Source organism: Malania oleifera, chromosome 3 (assembly GCF_029873635.1).
Source record: "Malania oleifera isolate guangnan ecotype guangnan chromosome 3, ASM2987363v1, whole genome shotgun sequence".
Taxonomy (NCBI): domain Eukaryota; kingdom Viridiplantae; phylum Streptophyta; class Magnoliopsida; order Santalales; family Ximeniaceae; genus Malania; species Malania oleifera.
Genome location: NC_080419.1, coordinates 23,756,934 through 23,779,067, shown reverse-complemented (window position 1 = coordinate 23,779,067; position 22,134 = coordinate 23,756,934). Strand labels below are relative to the sequence as shown.

The 22,134-nt window shown below is 38.2% G+C and overlaps 2 protein-coding genes across 2 annotated transcripts in view; one reads left to right on the top strand and one right to left on the bottom strand.

Moving 5' to 3' along the window:
• Positions 1–146: 146 nt before the first annotated feature.
• On the bottom strand, positions 147–3,848 carry LOC131150298 (uncharacterized). The gene is made up of 4 exons (XM_058100926.1): positions 2,497–3,848; positions 1,756–2,018; positions 951–1,160; positions 147–655 (listed from the first exon to the last, which is right to left on the bottom strand). Exons 1-4 carry the CDS (start codon positions 3,818–3,820, stop codon positions 497–499), a joined length of 1,956 nt encoding a protein of 651 aa, XP_057956909.1. The 5' UTR covers positions 3,821–3,848; the 3' UTR covers positions 147–496.
• Positions 3,849–13,559: 9,711 nt separating this feature from the next.
• Positions 13,560–22,134, top strand: part of LOC131150297 (isoleucine--tRNA ligase, chloroplastic/mitochondrial) — a 66,594-nt gene continuing 58,019 nt past the window's right edge. Inside the window, exons 1-2 of the mRNA XM_058100925.1 lie at positions 13,560–13,743; positions 21,843–22,041. Of these exons, the coding sequence (XP_057956908.1) occupies positions 13,705–13,743; positions 21,843–22,041 (238 nt within the window). The 5' untranslated portion in view covers positions 13,560–13,704. The remainder of the gene's footprint in view (positions 13,744–21,842; positions 22,042–22,134) is intronic.

Below are 22,134 nucleotides of genomic sequence, written 5' to 3'. Positions count from 1 at the left end.
ACAACTTTCATGAGGATTACAAGTTTACAACCATAATTTAAGTGCTCGTATCCAGTATAACACCAGTATGTGCATCTGTTTAATTATGCGTTCTGCTCAAAATCACTGCAAATGAAAGCAAAAAACCCACAAGCAATTTCATTCCATTTTCTGTTAAAAACAAAGGTGGTTTTATTAAGTAGCAAAGGGGGAAGGTGCATAGAAGTTGAATGCCAAGCGCAATCAATATACTTCAAAGATCAAAACTTGCTCTCAAATATACAAAAACCTGTAACCGCTTTCATGAGGATTACTACAGTTATGGGCTATATGGCCTAATTTTGTCAACTTGATTTTACGGACACTTTATTCTGGTCCCTAAAACTCTGCTCCAGCAAATCAAGTGTGCTGTGAAAGAAAATTGGCATTTTCTCTCTGGCCTGCCAATTCCATTTGCAAAATGGGCATTTTCCACCAATTGATGAGAGCTGGAAATCTTACCCAAGGTACAATCCTTTCATTTTGATTTTGGTGAATGGGCACCTTGGCCTGGTTCAACTAAAGAACGCAAAGCCATCTCGACATCAGCAAGTGGTTGCCCAGCATAAAGCTGAATCTGTCCCTTCCTCACCACAATTACCTTCATTGTACATGATTTTACTGCCTCATCAAGTTCCTGCAAAAATAGTGTTCTTTCATGTTGTCAGCAAGCTGGATTAACTCAATAATGTTTTGAGAGAAAAATAATAACAGCATGTGTACATAATATCATAACACAATCGACCTACTGTGAGACTAGACAAAATTAGGCACTGACATTCCTATAGGGACGAGTGGAAAAATATCTCAATTCCTAGAAAACTTTGTTAAGGATATTGAGGTATACGCTGCATTGCACAGGGGAGAGTGATAATGAGAAATGCAGGCATATCGAGAGATGTCTAACCACAATATCTAGCGAAGATTCTTACTTTTACTGACAAAGGCATGACTTCAACACTAAAATCACCCAGATCTTCAAAAAATGTTTCCAGAATATAACAGAAGTTATTAGCATCACCACGGTCCTCAAAAGCAACAGTATAGGATGAGTCCCTCTGGTCCGGTGTACTAGAAGCAGTCTTCAAGGTAAAAAGTCCTCCTGGCTCGTCAGGGTTAGAACCTCTATGCATATAAACAGCCTGCAATGAGACAGATAATAAGTAAATGCTTAATTGGAAATTCAGTATATTGTGTACCCAATATGAGTCAAAATGTATCCTCCTCAAGTGATTTGATTATGATAAAAATCACAAAAGTAAAATAAACATAGAAATAGCCACACATTGGCTATATACATATATAAAGCAGCATAATACCAACTAAACAGTTCACACAGATCAGATCACTAAGCAAATAGGAACCAAATGTGCCACCTTGCATGCAGAAAAGGTCACTAAGTTGTAGTTGTCATAGTTTGAGCTTATCTTTGCTTTAAAACAACTAGCATTCAAGTTTATGCACACAACCAAAGACACCTCCCTTGTTTTTTAACTAGAGTTCAACTTTGACATTGTCTTTGCTTGAAAATAACTAGCATTCAAGTTTATGCACATAACCAAAGGCATCTCTCTTGTCCCTTGGAACCTTGAATCAGTTCCAGATAAGATTGGGAACCACTTATTTCCTTTAAGAACCAAAACTCATCTCTAAAACAAGATTATGAACCATGCATAGGATTATGCTGGTGAAAAAGCATTTGAACTTGTTTAACAAACACGAGCATGGCATACGTACTAAAACATATGGAAGATTCAACCACCACAAATCAGTCAAAATGCTCGACCGTTCATCCATGACTTTCTTAAGTGCTGATTTGCTTCTGCCTTTACTTTTAGAACTGCAATTAGTGCGTGAACCAGAATGCTTATTGGGTACAGCCGAATTATCATGCTTGTATTTTGCAGAGCTTCGAGAAGTCTGCATCTCAACCTGACTTGAACCTTTTGACTTCACCACTTCAATTGAAGACCTTCCATGACTAGTCTCCTGAATGAAGCCTAAAAAAATTAACAGATAACTGAAGATTGAACATAACCATACTTATATTTTATTGATTACAGATAAGATAGATTAAGCATTTGTTCCAACAGTTTGTGAACTTCAAATAAGGTAAGAGACAACCATAGAGACTTAATCTTCTTGCTCGTTTTATTTTCATTGACTATAAAGCCTGAAACCTTTCTTTTTTTAAAATGGGGCTGTTAAAAATCAAAGTTATTCACCATCTCTTATATATTTGAGAAAATTTCAATTTGGTGTTTTCAAGAGCAGATACACCATCTAATCAACAAAAGAACCAGTATAAAAGTAATAAAGAATGCTTCCACGTGCGATTAGTCTGGTGTGCAAACCCAGAAACCCGGCGTATCCAAAAAAAAAAAAAAAACAAGAATGCTTCCACGCGTGCTGGAGCACCTAAACCTAACAGGACATTGGAAAATCATACATTCACAAGCTACATTGAAAAAAAATTACCAGTCTTTGGTTCAGTATTCTGAAACTCAATCTCCCTTCCCATCTCTGTTCCCCACCTTTCATTCTGCAAATTCTTCCCATCAATTTGCACGGGTTTTGAATCTTTGCGTAGTGGTTTCCCTTCAGCTTCTTCCCCAAAAGGGATGGATACACTTTCGAGCAAATGACCTTCAGGCAAGTCTAGCTGTTGTTCTCCGTCTAGTAAATCTCTATTATCAGCTCTTCCACTTTTCATCATTTGATCTAAACTACTATTTTTTACATTGGCATGATTATCGTCTTCTTCAGGTTGTTGAAATCCCTTGGGTTTATTTCTTGAACCTACAGTAGGATTTCTGAATTTGAACTTTTTCCTGAACATCAATGCTCCGTTAACCTCTTCTTTTACATCAGAATTGTTCCCATTTTCTCTGTCTCCAAATACCTCAGACTTGCTCAGATTACTAATCAATGACACCAGGGACTTGTCCGGAATAGAATTCAACCTCTTCTGCATCTTAACCAATCGCGCATCAACCTCTTTCTCAATGCTACTTCTAATCCTAGAAACCTCATTTTCTGAAACCTTATCACCACCTTCAAGCTCATCCAAAGGCGATACCACACCATTGGCCTTCAACTCCTGTCTCTCGCGCTCCCTTGCCTCTTTTGCCATTGCCCTGATTTGGACAATTTTCTCTTCCAATTCAGACTCACCCACATGAACAACATCAACCGGTCTCGGCTCAACATTCCCGAAAAACAATTTGCCATTTCCATTAAACAATGATTTTTTCACTATCTTTCCCGTATCCTCGGATTCATCCTCACCTCTCAGGCTCCCATCTTTCTGGTCAGAATTAACAGAACCCAGCACCCAAACAGCACAAAATGTCTGAAACACAAAAATCCCTACCAAAGATAACGCGAATTTAAGAAAACCTGATCCAGTAGACAAATTATCGACGGCAGCCGAGGTCTCGGTCACTTGGAATTCTTGAGAAACTCGCTCACTGAGGACGCGGGCTCCAATGTCTTCTCCTGCGACGGCTGAACATGGTGCACCGGAGGCCTCATTGGAGGGAGTCTCGAGCTCGGTGGACTCGATGGGAACAATGGGATCTTGAAGAGGCTCTTGGGGAAGGAGAGGGGTCGGGGTGGGGGAGGGTTTAGTTAGGGTTTTCAACAGTTTGGGGCGTAAGTAGTTCTTTCTCCTTGCGCGTTTAAAAGGGGATGGAGGTGAAATGCAAGATATCACCGCCGGCTTCTTTGGAGCGGCGGCTGTGGCCGGAGGTAGGAGGAAAGAGAAGGTGGCGCAATTCGCCCCCGCCATACTTGGATCCATAGATGCATGCTTGAACCATTTGTAGCCTTGACTCAAGTCAAGGGACAAAAAGGAGAAATAAAAACTAAAAATTAAGATAAAATTTGGATTTTTTATTATAATTTAAACAATTTTTTTTTTTAAATTGTCTTTAAATTAAACTGGTAAGTAGGCTCCAATTTAGGGGTGCCACAACTTAAAAGTAAAATTAATTTAGAATAATATATATATATATATATATATATAAATAATACACATATACGTACTAACACAAGGATTTCAAATATAAAATTTGAAGGGAAAAGTTAATTTTATACCTTTCCATTAAAATTAAAGAAATATAATGTTTCAATAATATTTATTATGAAATGTATATATAATCAAAAAATACTTGTATTTATTTTTCAAGTAAACTTAAAACTCTAAGGTTGAAGCCTTAGGGGATACAAATTCCCATTTTAGACAATATCTTAATGTTTAAGTAGAGAAAGATAGAATGGCGAACTCATTATCTCGAATAATTAGTTGAGTATCCAAAGGGTCTCAGACATCATTGTTTTAAATATATATATATATATATTATATTAAGATCGTGTTTTAATTTTTAAAATGTTGCTCATAGTAATTTAATATTTTTGCAATTTATATTTATCACGTTATACCAATAAAGTTTAGAATAGGTAAGTTATGTTATAGTTTTAGTTGTGTTCATATATTACCAATATATATTATTTCAATAATAATGTTAATCTTTACAATTTAGTATATTTAATATGTAAATTTATAATAATGTATAATCTATTATAATAAATTAGGTAGCTAATTTTTATATTTAATATTCAAAAATTCTATTTTAATAGCTATAAGATATAGGAGAGAGAGGAGGAAAAATAAATGAGGAAACAAAAAAAACGCAAAATGAGGTCGGGATGATATGTGGTTGCCTAAAGAAGATTACTCACATAAAGGGTCGGCTAACATTGTGATGACCTGAAAATTTCACTACTCTAATATCACATGTATTAATATTTGCATACCTCAAATACAAATTACCAGAGAACTAATTAACCCCATATAGCAATATCATTTCCAATATCATAATTAACACCCCTAAAATTCTAAATACATCAAAAACATAATTTAATAAATATCTATTCTAAATAAAAAATTTTATCCCACCCACACTTCACTGCACTACTCTAATCACCGTTGTACTTTATATGGCTTTTGAAAAATATTGAATAATGATGGGGTAAGACATGTAGTAACCCGAACCAGGAGATAAAGGAATAAATTAATAAAAGAGAGGGATGGAAAATTTAGGAAAAATGGGCAGCATGGCCTCGTCGACGAATCCCAGTTTCGTCAACGAGCACCCTTCTTGGGATTGTCGATGAAGTTTAGGTCCTCGTCGAAGAAGAGATCCTAAGAGTTTGGAATAAATTCAAGCTTCAGGTTCGTCGACGAAGCCAGGTGGTCGTCGACGAACTCCCTTTTGCGGTTCGTCGACGAATGTGGTCGGGTTAAAGACTTAAAGTGAAGTAAGGTTTGATATTCTAAAAATAAATAAATATCTTTCTCTCTCTCTCTCTCTCTCTCTCTCTCTCTCTCTCTCCCCCCCCCTCCTCTCTCTCTCTCTCTCTCTCTCCCTCTCTCCCTCTCTTTAGAACAACAAACTGGACTCTCTCTCCTTGATTTTCTTGCCGATTGTCACCAGACTCGATGATCGGAAGTTACCACTAAGGTCTAGGAGCAGTTCTCTATATATCTAGTGGAGTGGATTATTGATCCGGGCATTTCGGGCCTCTTTCCCAAAAGTTAGGGTTTCGGCCATTTGGGGTGTTTTTTTCAGGAAAACGGGAAAGGGGATTATATTATGTCAACTATGTCTATGAGTTCTAACTGAATGGAATGTTAAAGTGGTTAAAGTATAGTATTGAACTTTCTGAATGTTTTCACCGGTTGGGAAATTGTTATTTCAAACCATAGACTTATTTTAAAACCAACCAAAGACGGTAGGGTTGATTATCTCCATTCTTCCCGTATTTAGTTATATATCTATATTTAGTAAAATAACAACTTGGAGATATTCATACCCCAGTTTTAGCAGCAGTATTTACTTTCTCAAGCAGATGATTTATTTATAAGTTATCAAATGAAAAATTGTGTGGCATGAGTATAGTTTTTAATTGGAATTAAATGAGCAGGTTTTGTCAAGATAAGAGATATGATGGCTATATGCCAAGAGATGAGATATGACGGCTAAATGCTGAGTTTATGAAATGCTGATTTTTACCGAGCCAATTCATGACAGATATGATACACTGGTTTTTACCGTGACAGTATCTAGCAGATATTTTCATAGAATTATGTTCAGCTTATATCTTATACAGTTTTATGAAATGAATTATGATTACAGTTTTATACGATATAAATTGTCATATATGATAGTAGAGCCCTGTTGTTATGATCTCATGTTAAGAGCATGATACCGTAGCTATATATATGTAGGGGTGCAACCACACGTCTCAGATAGAGTGTGGGTATGGGAAAGGTGATTGGTGGCCTAGGTAAAGTACTCCCCGATGCAGAAGTTTTGATGCTCCATCCGATGCAGTAATTCCGAATGACCCTACCTTTGGGCATAGGGTAAGCACCATCATACTACTATTATGTTTGAATTAACTATAATAGGTCGGCTATATGCTAGGTACAGCCTCCATGCTGCACAACCCGTCATGGGGGGAAGCATGTCTATGTTTATGTTAACATGACGACGTTATTCCAGCAGTTCAGGTTGTATCTTTTAGGCATATATGGACATATTTATTATATAAAGGGCTATATTGAGTCAACAGTATGTATTTTTAGATTTACAGAGTAATAAAGATTTTAAAATGCCAATTAAATGTATTTAAATGTTAGCAGTATATGTACACACGAAATCTCATGCTAACCACACACTGATGATAATAAAATCTGTCTTACTGAGAAGTGTCTCACCCTAGCATACAAATGTTGTTTCAGATCCTCTGAGGGATCGAGCCTAGCGTTCTGTCGGGCTGAGTTTAGATAGTAAATAGTCCTTGCCAGAGCTAGTGAGATATTGGACAGTGTCTGTCTCTTTTGGGGATTGTACTAGCAGATTATGTTTTTAGTTATGTATGGATGTATTTGGGAAACAGTTAGAAACTCCAGTAAGTATTAGATGACGTATGTATTTTCGCTATGTATGTTTATATAGATCAGTATGGAACACCCGTTTTTCCCTTGTTTGGGTGGGTTGTATATGTATGGTATCAGAGAGATGTATGTTATGTATGTTGAGTAGCATTCTGTGCCCACCCAGAGGGTCGGGGCGCTACAAGACACCTTTCAGTAAGATGGAAAAAATTATTGTCAGTGTGTGGCAACGTGAAATTAAGAGAGAACAGGCCCAGAAATTAAGAGAGAAGGGGTGGGAACCGAAGAGGAGAGAGAAAAAGGGAGTTGTGCGTGAGTTTTCAGCCAAAACTGAAGATTTGGCCTATTTATACATTGGCCTTCATCGACGAGCCATGTCACCTCATCAACGAAGTCAAAAAGGCAGTTCGTCGACGAACTTTCCCTTCATCGATGAAATTCAGATTTGCCAAAACATCCTCTCGATATCCTCTCGTCGACAAAACACTCCCTCGTTGATGATCCGCTCATGTTCTCTCGTTGACGAACCCCATGTACTCGTCAAAGAGGCCCTGATACATTTTCTTTTTTTCCCCCTTCTTTTATTATTTAAATACTATAATTTATCTGGGTTACTACATATCATGTGTGCACTGTTTATCTTTTTGCAATTTACATTCCTACACGTGTATGTTATATTTTACTATTGTGAATGACTGAGTTTATAATTGCATAGACAGACCCTAGGTTGAGTAATACTGCTATTAAACCAATTGACCTAGGCGATAATTTTAAAATACCCAATTCACCCCCCTCTTGGGAATACACTAAAGCTAACACTTTAGAAAAAGCAAATGGTGTGGTGTATATTGTTTTAACTTTTGTAAAGGAGATAAAGGAAAAAGAATAAGCCAAGATGCCAAGGCATATTCCCTCTCTTCTCATCTACATAAGGATATGGTTAGGAAGTTGAGAGACGGAACTAGTTGGAGCTTTTAAGTCCTTCGTAAGAAGTTCTCTAATATCCTCCTTGAGTTTTTTTCCCGTTTTATTATTATATTAAAATAAAATATTAAATAATACTCCGTTTGGGAAAAATTTTCTTACATTAATGCTTACATAATCTCGCAGGACCAAGCTACAAGATTTAAAGAGTTTTGCACAGGATTAGTTGACACGTGGCAGAAAATCTCACAAGATGGTCCTGTGAGATTTGCGTGGGAAATGAGACGGTGTATGACATGTGGCAAATCTCGTAGGATCATCCTACGAGATTTGCTTGATCTGGTCTTTTCCCTTTCCTTTCGCTCTCGAACGGAAAGCAGAGAGTCATGTCTGTAGAGCTCCACTTGCAGAGAGAGCAGAAAGTAGAGAGGAGGACAACAGTAGTAGGTGACCGTTCGGGAGTGGGCGACTGCAGGTGACTGTTTGTGGAGTGGGCGAGTGCAGGTGACCGTTCAAATGAAAGTTATAAAAACTCAAAAATGGGGTACGTATTTTTTCTTATCGTAAAATAAAATTTGTTTCATTGAGTTCTTATTTAACAAATGTTCGAAGATTTGTTTGGTTTAGCTTCATATAGTATTGTGTGGTTTTGATTTTTTCGTTAAAGGCGGCATCCGGAAACCCCAAGGCGAGGTTTCATTTCATTTGTGTTTTTCCATTTTTTTTTCTTCCTGTTCTTTGGCAAATAGGCAAATATTTTCCCTTACATTTGCTATGTTTAAGAGGAAATTCTGGACACATGGAATTGGTTTCTATATTGTCTTCGTTCCATTACTGGTAGGGACGAAATTTGCCTTATATCAGATCGACATCTAGGAATTCTCACTATAGTACAATGCAATCCCGATCGGCAACCACCACATGCCCACCACCGATTCTGCCTTCGACACGTGGTCAGCAACTTTAGCATGAAAGTACACAGTGTTAATCTTAAGCGTATGGCTGAGCGAGTGGAAAGGGAGCATCAGGTAAGAAAATTTAAAAAGTAGACGGAGAGGATATTTGATGAGGGTGGGGAACCATTGAAGTCGTTTTTCGATCAGATCCCTCCTTATACATGGACTCAGTGCCATGACGGTGGAAGAAGGTATAGGAACATGACCACTAACCTTGTGGAATGTTTTAACACCATCTTGAAAGACACTTGTAGCCTCCTAATGACGGCCTTTATGCAACTGACATTTTATCGCGTTGCACATTATTTCAATAGCCGACGGGAGGCTGCTCGTAACGCAATATCAGGAGGAAATGCATTCACTCCTCATATATTGCTAGCGATGGAAAGAAGGAAGTTGAAGGTTACCGGACATCGAGTCACAATGTTCAACTAGTCTAGAGGTAGTTTTAGCATCACAAGTGCGCATTTGGGGCCCCCTAAAGGAAACAACATCCAAACTTTGAGCATTCAGGGTAGACGTGAATACTCATGTGGGAAGTGGCAAACGTTACACTTTCCTTGCTCCCACATTCTCGCTGCATGTGTAGAAACACGTATGAACGCTATGCAGTACGTTGAGTCATCTTGGAGCATTGTCGAGCACTATGTGACATATGTTGTGAATTTTCGTCCGATTATGCATGAGGCGTATTGGCCAGCATCCTTGTTGCCGACTATACAGGCAAATCGTGCATATGATCGACATAAAGGTCGGCCTAGGAGCTCACGTATACACAATGAGATAGACGCAAAGGAAGGTAGGAAGAGGAGCACGTGCAACATATGTCATCAAGAAGAACATACCGCACAAGTGTCTGAGAAGGACCCAACCTGGGGATGCAGCTGGACCATCACATTGACTTCGTATGCACTTATAGGACTTTTAGTACACTTCTTCTATTTTATATATTTATTGTATTGCGATGGTGCATTTTGCAGGATCAATCTAGGGCCGTATGATCGGAGTGTCTTAACGATGGGCGATGATCACCGAGCTAACCGAGCGTGGGCTGATGAGCACGCCAATCCCTTGTTCTACTAGGGGGCACACAGTTTGTGGAGCACTGGTTGGAGGCAAACAACCGCATCTTCCGCTGGATACGCGATGCAGGGTTTTATGGTATTTATAAGATTGCACATATCCAGCTGGATTGGCATCTCATGACAGCTTTGGTGGAGCGATAGAGACCTGAGATGCACACGTTCCACCTACCTCACGGGGAGATGACTGTCACACTCCAGGACGTCACCGTTTTGTTTGGCTACCGATTGATGGGTGCTCTGTCCTTGGTCGTACTATCGGGCTAGTAGAGGGACCTACAAACTGTCAGGGACGACTCGCCCTGCGTACTCTTTGCGAGCATTTGTTAGGAGTCGTGCCACCTGACAGCGAGTTGGTTGGTGCACGCATCCATATGCGATTTCTCGAGGGGGATGTGTTTCATCAACTCTTGGTAGATGCAGATGCACAGACTATTGCCTGTCATGCACGAGCCCACTTGTTGCGTTTGATATGTGGGGTGCTATTTTGTGATGTTTCAGGAAGCTATGCGCATCTGATGTTCCTTTCACTCCTTGTGGACTTGGGAGTGATATGCTCGTACAGTTAGGGGTTCGCTACTTTGGTGTGGCTTTACAAGGAGATGTGCCGCACCTCTTACCGCTCAAAGACACAGATTGCTGGCCTACTTCGCCTACTACAGGTTTGGTTCTAGGAGAGATTTTCGTCCTTAACTCCTACGCGGCGAGATTTCCTACATATTTAGCGGGGCTAGGACGGTCGTCCGGTTGACCCACTCCCACCTGCATACCGGTTAGTATAAGATTGATTATATTCATTTGTATAACATTGATCATTTTTATTTCATTTGTATATCATTGATTATTTTCATTTCATTTGTATAGCATTTGATTATTTTCATTTCATTTGTATAACCCTATGTCTTGTGCACACTTCATATAATATTATCAAGAATGACATTTAAAAAATGTAAACTTTGAAAAAAATAAAAAAAAAGTTTTAAGATTTTATCCAACGTAAGCACTATGTTTTCATTTTGGAATTTAAAAAAGTTGTTTCTTGTTTATTTCATGTTGAAATTTATAAAAAAAAATATTTGCACCGTCATATGTTCTATGATGCCTACTTATATTTATCTCAAGTTACTAATCTTTACATTGTGATGTAATTCATATGTACTTATGGTTTGAAGTTATCTGTATAAATGGACTTTTATGAACTCTTGTTTATAAGATATTTTTTGCACTTTCACGTGTAAAATATGTATGCCGGAGTGAGATGTGAAATGTACACAAAAAGTCAGGGAGAGAACATGGCTAACCCAAGACCATAGATCTCCCAATAAAATTTGGTATCTACAATATATATGTGCATTCTCATAAAAAATAAAATTTTTAAATTTGACTATTGTAATGAATAACATTTAATCCGTTCATATTGTTTTAAGAAGCATTATAAGTAAAGAAAAAAAAAACCCTAAAGCATGATGATTGTTAAAGAAGAAGAAAGTAAAAAATTTCATGCATACGATTTTTGCTTAGTTCTATATGTTTGGACATTAAACTAGATTAACAATTCATTCATTCAATTAGATGGAAAAATATTTTATAATTTTTTTTAAAATTATAAATTAAAACACATTTTGAGTTATTAACTTCGAATTAGAATACTTTGTTTTTTTAATTGGGTATAATGTATTATTAATTTAATATATATATATATATATATATATATATATATATATATATATATACGCCTGGTAAATCTCACTGAACCAACCTGCGAGGTTTAATTGACAGGGCTGCCAAGTTTCTGACGCATGTTTAAATCTCGCAGGACAAAACTACAAGATTTACTTGACCATGACTTCTATATTTGTGACTAGGGGTGTACACGGTTCGGTTCGGTTCGGTTATTACCAAAACCGTCAACCGAACCGAACCTCTCGGTTTTTAAAACTACTGAACCGCAACTGAACCGTATACCGTCGGTTTAAAACCAAACCAAAGTCGGTTCGGTTATTTGGGTTTTACCAAATTTTAGACTAACAAAATAAAAAAATAATTATATGAAGCCAGCCACAGCCAACTGGGCCACGGCTCTAGGGCTTTGACTGCAAAGCCCAGCACGGAAGAAATTCAGCAGATCCAACTTCAATAAATAGGGTAAGGAAAATTTTTTCTTCCCATTTCCAACCAATGTGGGACGGCCAAAGCAGTAGAGCACCAAGATAATGTTGGCGTGAGTCTGTGACCGTGAGTGACTGGCGTGGGCGACGAGCATGAACGTGGGCGTGCCTGTGAGCGACTGGCATTGCTGTGTGTGTCTGTGTGAGCGTGAGCGTGGGCGTGACCATGAGCGACTGGCGTGGGCGACGGGCGTAAGCGTGGGCGTTGCTGTGTGCCTGTGTGTGACAATGTGAGCGTGGGCATTGCTGTGTGTGTCTGTGTGAACGTGAGCGTGGGCGTTACTGGAGATGTGGGCGTTGCAGTTGCTGTGCGTTGCCTGCTGTGTGTGTCTGTGTGAGCGTGAGATGGAGATGATGATGCCTTGCCTGCTGTGTGTGTCTGTGTGAGCGTGAGATGGAGATGATGATGCCTTGCCTGCTGTGGTAGACTGGTAGTAGCACTGTTGCAAGCTGCTATTGGTTCGGTCCTTCTTCCCAATAGCACTCATCCCACATGGCCAAAATGGGAAGTTTTGGTTCTCATTCCTCTTTTATAAAATCCTTCCCCACTCCTTGAGAAAGTATAAGCCAATAATTTAAATTAAAAAAATAATGTAGGTATAAATATTTTTTCCACATGCACTTGTAATCAAAGTTCCCAGGATATAATTATTTTAAAATTATAGTCGGTTTTCGGTTTTTACGGTTCGATTTTTGAGTGAAACCGAAACCGAAAATCTATTTTTTATATGTTCAAAACCAAAACCGATTACCGAAACCAAAAAATCGAACCGAAGCTTCAAACGGTTCGGTTTCAGTTCGGTTATCGGTTTTTCGGTAAATTTTGTACACCCCTATTTGTGACGTGTGTTAAATCTCGCAGCACCAAGCTGCGAGATTATGTAAACATTAAATTGGTAATTTTTTTTTCTCAAACAGAGTATTATTTAATATTTTATTTTAAATTAATAATAAAATTGGAAAAAACTTGTAATCTCTCTTTCTTGCAATGACATATCTCCCAATGTGTTTGTTCTAAAATATTCTCTCACTCCCTTCCGCTCTATCATCCACACTGAGTGCCCAATTGGTATAAGAGCTCATTTAAGCAAAATTTTATATTATTTTATTCTATAAATTAAATATTACATATTTAGTATTAACCAAAATAAACAAATGAATAACCCCCGGGCGCTGGCTCAGGCGGTAAGGGCGACTCGGCTGAGCTTGTGACCCAAGTTAGCTACTTGGGATCGATTCCTGCTGCCTTGAGCAAATCCCGATTTACCTCCCTGCGGGGCCTTGGGGTGGGTTCTGTGGGGCGTGGGGATTTGTCTCAGCTGTGCTGCGTCCTAGGGTAATCTGGTAGATGCCGGTTGGGGACACCCGGACGATATCCCCAAAAAAAAAAAAAAAAAAAAAAAACAAATGAATAAATAAATTAATTAATTGGGGAGCTTTCGGGTTGGTCTTCTTTATCCGCACAAACATTTTTGCTATTTTGGCTTCCGCACAGCTCGACCAGCCAGCAGGCAGCAGCTCTGCAGCTAAAATGGAATGAAGCAATTTTCTTCTTCTCTACATTCGCCGCAAAGTCGTCGCAACTCTCTCCCATGGAAGCCCAACTGGCGATTCGAACGTCTTCTTACACAGTACGTTCCCCTTGCTTCTACTGTTATTACCTCTTGCTGTTCGTTAAGCGTTCTGATTTTATTCGAACTCAAAGCTTTGACCGGATGCAATGAAGTGTGGAAAAAGAAAAAAAATCAGAATACTGATTCCTTCTAATCGATCCTTATTGTTGCCGATGACATTTTCTGAGTTTAAACTTGTCGGATTGGTGATACAAATATCACCAGGGAAAAATTTGAAGAATTATCTCACGACCCATTTTCACTGAATAAACCAAGAGTGGCAGATCACAGGGGTTGTACTTGTTAGTTGTAGGGGAGGGTGTTGTGGATGGGAGAAGAGCAGCCGCCGAGAGATAGAGAGTCTTGGGAAGCAGGGGTTTATCCTGTTTATTCATTTTCTCTACGATTTTCTTTCCATATGATTATCGTAATTCTTTGTTTCATTTTAGTATCTTCCACATTGCCTCTTGGTTTGATTCATCAGTGGTGGGCCCAGATTGGCAAAATATACACAAGAAAGCTCTGCATGAGAAGAATTTCTTAAGAAATATGCCCACTGAATAGCCCAATATTTTGCATTCTTTTAGGTACAGATATATTTTTAACGGCGAAATTCAGTAACTATGAAACTCAATGCTTTCTGAAATTTCAGTTGGGGTGTAGGGGAATGATCATAATTTTTTGAACAATGGCTAAAGCCTTATCGGATCCTTATCGAATATTTGTTAAAGCCTACATTTTTTTTTTCTTTTCTAAAATACCACTGGGGTGCCAGTTTGAATGTGGGTTTGCAATTGGGCATTGTTTTGAGTTGGTAGAAAAGGGCTCCTCAACTGGGTAGAATGTGGAGTTGCTACTCAGTCCTGGTTTGAGTTGGTAGAAAAGGGGTTTGTGAGTTCACAAAGTGTAGGGATATGGCATGTAGATGTTCAAGTTCCCATGTTGTAATTTTCTTCATCCAGTGTTTACACAAAATGAACCCCTTTCAAAGAGGAATGGAATGAGAGATGGAAAGGTGAGTTAAGGGATCTGAAGCTGTCCACTCAAAAATGTTGGAGCCCTACAAGGCCTTACAAGAGTGGGAATGAGAGTAATGAGAACTGTAAAATTCATAAAAATCATAGATGGAGGGTGAAGAAGAAGAGAGAGGGAGTTTAGATAAAGAAAAGGGAAGGAGATAAGGGAGAAAGAGATAGCATTAGAGTTTCAAATATGACGAGATAAAGGGAATAAAGAAGATAAAGTGGTGTGGGGCCAAATTGTATTATTTGGTAAAAATGGTGTAAAGATAGGGGGCTTTCTTATCATATCATGGCTAGTTATGGAAAACCTCAGTATAATTCTAGTCTTACATTCAAGGGATTGAGATTCCTCTAATCACTCGTAATTTGATACTAAATTTGTTTTTGAATTCAAACTTATGGTAAACCCACAAACCACACCCCATAACTTGAATTTAAATGTGAGACTATAACTATCCTCACAATACCCTTAGGTAGTTCAAATTTAAACATTTAGCCACTTTTGGCTGCTCCCACGAGATATTTTGGTTGTATCTCAAATAATCTCCTTCTTGTGGTGATGTGGCTATTAGCACTGAAGGAGTCCATAGGTGTGCTTGATACACATGGGTGAGCACCCACTTGACCCAAAAACTTAAGCTTATTGGATCTTGAGCCCAACCATGTATATAAGCACCCATCATCCACTCACTTTTTCCAATGTGGGACAAACTCACAAGTGGAATTTTCAAAAATCTCCCTCTCACTTGTGAGTTCCTACTCCCCCTTGAATGGAAGCCATCTTCTCTCTCATGGGACTAATTCTCTAACAGTTGCTCAAGTGAGCTTTACCACCGCACCTTACGTGTCTCAGATTGTATTCCACGTGCCTTCGAACTAATCTTACCTCTCACGTCTACATCTTGACCTGACCCTATTTGGATCCATCTTCTAGGCCTATTGCTCACTCAGAGTTACGAACCGTCGACTTTGATACCACTTGTTAGCATTGGAGGAGTCCATGGGTGTGCTTGATACACATGAGTGAGCACCAACTTAACCCAAAAGTTTAAGCCTATTGGGTCTTGGACCCAACCATGTATATAAGCACACATCATCTACTCACTTTTTCCAATGTGGGACAGACTCACAAGTGGAAGAGGTCTACCTTACAGTCTACCATTGCTTTGTTCACAATAGAAGTAGAGTACATGACAGTTTAAGAGACTATTAAGGAAGCTATTTGGTAGCAATGTTTACTTCAAAATTTGGGAATTGTTTAGAAGCACATTGCTGTGTTTCGTGATAGTCAGAGTGCTATTCATTTGGCAAAGAACCAAGTCTACCATGCACGAATAAAGCACATCGACGTTCGATTTCACTTTATACGGGATATAATTGATGAAAGCAAAATACTTCTTAAGAAGATTGCTACAGCTAAAAATTCCACAGATATGTTGACCAAGATTGTGATAGCACTCAAGTTCAAACATTGTTTGGACTTGATCAATGTCCTGCAAGTCTGAATATTTTTTTAAGGCACCGATGATGTGGAACTTTAGAGAATGTTGGTGATTGGAAAATTTGTTAAATTTATCGTCAAGATGGAGATTTGTTGGTTTTTGTTTGTCCCACATCGGTGGGAAGGTTGTTTGAAGTTTTCTTTTGTTTGTCCCACATTGGTGGGAAAGTTGTTTGAACCTTTGGGATGAAGCTATATAAAGAGCGACCCTCTCCATTTGTAATCACACCTCAAAGTTGTAAATTTTCTGGGAGTAGTGGATTGATCGTTGGCGCCCGAGGACGTAGTCTGTATCGAACCTCGTAAATTCTCGTCTTGTTCTTTATTGCTGTCTTTTATTATTAATTTCTACATTGCTTTAGTTTTGATTATATATTCAATAGCAATAGTTGTAGTGTTGGTGTTTGGCACAAGTGGGGTGCCCGGCACAACAGTGGCAACTAGTGACAATTAGACCTGTTGCCATGCTTGGCGACTTGCGTCTGGCTGACCACTAGGTTGGCTCACAGCTTGGGTTTCGGCCATGATGATTGAATCATCATGGTGATGCTAATGCTTCAAAGAAGCTTAAATTGCTTAATGTTGACACTCCTCCTTTTGGTCACCTTTGCACGTGCACGACCAAGAAGATTACATTGAGGCATAGGTAAAGTACTTGATGAATTCTGACAAGTGACACATTTGGCCGATTGATTCTTTTGAAAACTATTTAATCGTATTTAATTATTTATTTTTGTTTACTATTTGGCTACGATATTATTTTCATCGTATTCCTAGGTCGAGTGGTTTGTTGATCAGCCAAGTTTTGCCTTTATGAATGCACTTGAAAATGGTATGAGCACTGCCCCCATGTTCTTTGGATTAGCATGGTTTATCTTTTGTCATTGTGGGTGTCGAAAAATGGCTTTTTTCATTAGTTTCTTTTGAAAGACCTGTAGTGGGATTGTTTGGCTCTACTACATTGAGTTGGTTTTTGGTTTATGTTATGATCTTTGTAACTAGTTTATGTTGATGTATAGGGAGGATTTCTTATTTTCCCTTGTTTTTCCCTTTTCCTTTTCTTTTCTCTCTTCCATTTTTGGCTGTTCATTCTTCTCTTTTCTAATACAATTCTTTATTTATCTAGGAAAAAAAAAACCAATGGCCCTAGATATATCTGTCTATCTACAAGAATATGGAGAGACATTTCTTTAGAGCACGTGTGATTGAGTGTCATGGACGCCCTTTACATTAGTTAGCCAAGCCAAAGAGTCACTCTTCAACAGTGTTGCAAGTAACTTGCCATCATTCAAATTAGGACTTTCTTCAATTATCCAAGCCCAAACAACGAATTTAGGTATGTACTATTGTTCTTGTAACGACTCAGCCCTTTATACGGACCCAGGCGTCACTCATTCATACATAATACCTATACCTGTTCAAGATATGGAAACAACCCGCCCTAAACAGGGACATATGGGTGTAAATCATACATAATTACGATGTAAATGTTGCGAAAAAAACATAAACATCCATTGGGATTTCTACTAGACTACATCCACACCATTTCTCATAAAGTCATACACAGGATAAAATTCTTGTTATTACAATCCTCCAACAGGACTTTCATCTAGGTTTAATACAAGATTTAGATGCTTACGTAAGCTAACCAAAAACAATCTCCCCAGTCCTTTTAGCTATTAGGACCAACGTACTGATGGACTTGAAAACAAAGGTTGTATGATAGGGTGAGACACCTCTCAGTAAGGAAGAAGGAGTTACAACAGTGTGTGACTGCATACATGCATATTTTCATTCAACATCTGGAATATAAATCAAAATTTTCAATACAGTAATGCATCAGGTATATAATTATTCATATTACAAAATTCCCACATTTGTCTTTTGACCATTTAATGATTTATTAGATGACCAACAGCAAATTATCCCTATAACCAGTTTTACCCAGTGGCCCGGGTTGTGCACTGATACTCGTCCAATGCCTTGTTCGTGCAGGCACTATTGAGTACCTACTTACGATCCGACTGCCTCCATTGGCCCAATATCAGCCAATGGTTTCACCTTGCTAGCCGACCATCTTGGTACCCACATCGTTTAGTACGTGTGGTTGCATGTGTACATCTAGCTACGATATCGCGCCGTATCATATAACAATAGTTTATTTCAACCCTGCAAAGAAAGTATTTTTCAACCCTCCCGGGACTCTCAAGCTGTGGTTATGTGTATCATAAATTCAATTTATACAAATATGATAACTTGCGCAATTCCAGTATCTTTCACAAATTCAAATAATAGCATTGGGTTCAAACCGGCGTCTTTTCACTCAGTTTACCCCTCTTTGTTTACTGATTCAGCTCGGTGTATAACCGGCCTCCGTTTATCACATTCTCAGTATAACAAATTTGGAACTTCGTTCCCATATTCTATAGCAATAGTATAGAAAATTCCATCTATTTCCATTTCAACATATATCACACAAATTTGCTTCAAAAACCCGCTAAATGATAGAAATTCAATGTACATAGTTTAACTGAATAAATAAAAGATTCGAGCCTCTCCTACTATAGTATAAACACAAATAAATAATATTTGTAAAATTTGGAGACCACACGTCGAAATCCTCGTTTTTATCAAAAACTGTAAAATCGTCAAACCGGCATTTTTACTCGGTAGAATTTCACAAATAAGCAGTTAAATCATACATAATAACATAAACTAGCTTTTTAATGTTTAGTTTTCCAAAATAGCTGTTGTAATCAAATTCCCCTTACCTTATACTCGAAATGAAAGTTCGTATGAAAACGGTCCAAATCGACAACTCGAGATCCCGAAAACCTAACACCGCAGAACATAACCTTACTATGTTTTCTACTGCTATCCAAATATCCAATCAAAGTTAGGATCAGATTCCTACCTTGATTTTTGGGAAAACCCAAAAATCTCCGAAACGACAATCCGATCCGTTAAACTTGTAGAGTTTTCTCTTCTGATCCATGCAATACCGTCCGTTTTTGGAAATGGAGGACGAACGGCGAAGGATCTTCGAGAGAGAGAGAGAGAGAGAATAAGAGAATTTATGGAATAAAACCTAACTTAGCCCTTAAGTAATCTAAATAAATATCTCCTCCAAGATATTTATATATAAATATCTCAAAATATCTCTTTCCAAAATATTTTCTCCAAAATATCTCTTTATTTATTTATTTATTTTATGTTTATTTATTATTTATTATTATTATTATTTATTTTTTTTAATTTTATTTATTTAATTATTTATTTTTTCTCGGGGTTGGGTTACTACAGTTCTAATTAGGATCCTCGTATCCAATGAGATAATTATCACTTTGCCATGTTGATGATGTTCCATAACTTTCATAATCAATGGGCTTCATATCCTCATATTTTCCATATAATTGGCTGGCAAAGAATTCTTGAATCCTTCATGCCTGGCAGAATTGGAATCCTTCTTCTCCTTAGCATAATGGCCGCTAGAGGGCCCTTACAATCTTTATAATTTGTGGACTCAGGTTTCTTCCTCTTCAACGTGAGCAGCTAATAAAATATCTTCATGGTCTTCATAATCAATGTTGTTGGTAGGAGGATTATATTAACCCTGTCCATTGACTCTAGCCGAACTTAAAAGGAAAAAATATGATTGTAAGTGGTGGTTCATTCAAATGAACTAGCAAGATACTTAAACTGCTGAATTTCTTGATTAACACTGTCATAAGCAATGGTTTGGCCACGTCGAGTCCATGGCATAGTTGACACCTGCCCCTAGTGTTTGCTAGTGGCCGAATTCACATGGTTCGGCATGATAGAAGCTTTTATAGTCAATTCCTATGGTGAAACTCATGAAAGATGGGCTTGTTGGCCCATTTGGTCGATCACCTTAGGATGAAGTGATGCTTTTGCCCAACTATAGGATGGTTGTCAAACATCCATAAAAAGGATCTTGCCTTTTGGCCTTTGCCTCTTTCAGTTGATTTTGACCCTGGATATGGCTGAAAAATAAACCTTCATCTGTCTCAATTCCTTGGTATTGCTCATAGGATATGTTGATCCAAACCTTCTTCTCATTTGAGCTACCCCAGAATCTAGTCCTTTTGGATGAGCACAAAATGCACTAGGGTTTGGGTTATGCCGATGGTGAAAGGCAGCCAAGGAAGAGGCGAATAGCTAGGATCATTCCTTGGCAATGGTGACATGCCTAACTTAAGTTTGTGTGAGCTACAACAAGTGTTTTCAAAAGTATTTTTTCTGCAAACTAGAATCATTGAACATAACTTTCCATTTGTTCTTTGACCAGGAAGTCATTTCGACCTCCAAACCTTCAATCAAGGGCTGCATCACAATCACTACCTCTTGAGAGGCTTGAGAACCCACCTAATGATTTTCTTCAGCTTATTGTTACCAAATTGCTACCAAGTCACAAATTTGTTCGAATCATAGAAAGATGGAGAGGAAGGGATTAGAGGAAGGGATAGAGATAGATTAAAATGAGGGAAGAGATACAGACTATAAATAATTTCAGAGCTTTGGCGAGAATGAGATAGAGTAAAAAAGAAGGAAGAAGAGGATAAAGTGACACACAGTCAAATTGTATTATTTGGTAAAAATGGTGTAGAGAGAGGCCTCTTTCTCATCACATCATGACAATTTACAGATAGCCTCAATATAATTCTTGTCCTATGTTCAAGGTATCGAGATTCCCAAGTCGCTTATAGTCTGATCCTCAATCTGTTTTGCTTCAAATCTACAACTAGTCCACAAATCAGATCCCATAACTTATTTGATTCTAAATTGGATACTATAACTACCCTCACAATTTAAACACTTGGGCTGTTCAAATTCAAATTCGAAACTATAATCACTTTTAGCAACTCCGATGAGATATGTGCTGCTGTATATCAACTAATCTCCCCTTGTCGTAATGATGTGGTAATTGGGCAATAATTGGACCTTGAGCAACCTAGCTACCTACATTTGGCCGAGTTAGTATGTGTTACCGTGTGGTTGGCCCATGGATTGGGTTTTGACCATGATGGCAGAATCACCATGGTGACACTGTTGCTTCCAAAAAGCTAGAATGGCGAAATGTTGATAGTTCTCCTTTCAGCCCCTTTGCATGTGCATGGCCGAGAAGATTGCGTCAAGGTTTCTGTAAAGATCTCAGCCAATTCTCATAACTGAACATCTGGCCAGTTGCTTCTTCTGAAAAACTATTCGTTTGTATTTAATTATTTATTTGTGTGCCTGTCAGGCACAAAGTATGTATTCAATTGTACTGTTTTCCTAGGACGAGTAGTTTCTTCATTGAATTAAGACCTTGTAAATGCAAATAAATGACATAAACACCTTGATAATGGAGTGTTCTTGTTGGATTGTGGACACAGGCCTAAGTGCTGAGCCACATAAATTTCTTGTGCTGTTGTCGTGTTTATTCTTCTCCACGTTTCATACTACTGTGTGTTTTTTGGTAGGACATCATCATGTGTTTATTTTTGTCTTGTAATTTTCTTGCCCTATATTTTTTGATATTTGGGTTGTTTTGGATTCCCACACAGCTGATAAGCAACGCTTTATCTGTGCAGGTTTTGTTGCAGAGAACTTGCCCATCTTTTAGGAAAACCACTTCTATTAGCTTATTTTATATCAGAAGAAGCTCATCAGCTAGTGTATTCTCTCTTTTAAACACGTATCATTATTCTACCTATTCCAGCAACGAGTTTTACTCTTCTTCGAAACGAAGATCACGTGGACCAGTTATCGCTGCAAAGAAAACAGCAGCAGGTGTCTATCTATGACCATTTTTTTTGGAACAGGAGACAATGATTTCATTCTTCTGCTCAAGCATGTGGTGCTAGTGTGCTCATGTTGCGTTTA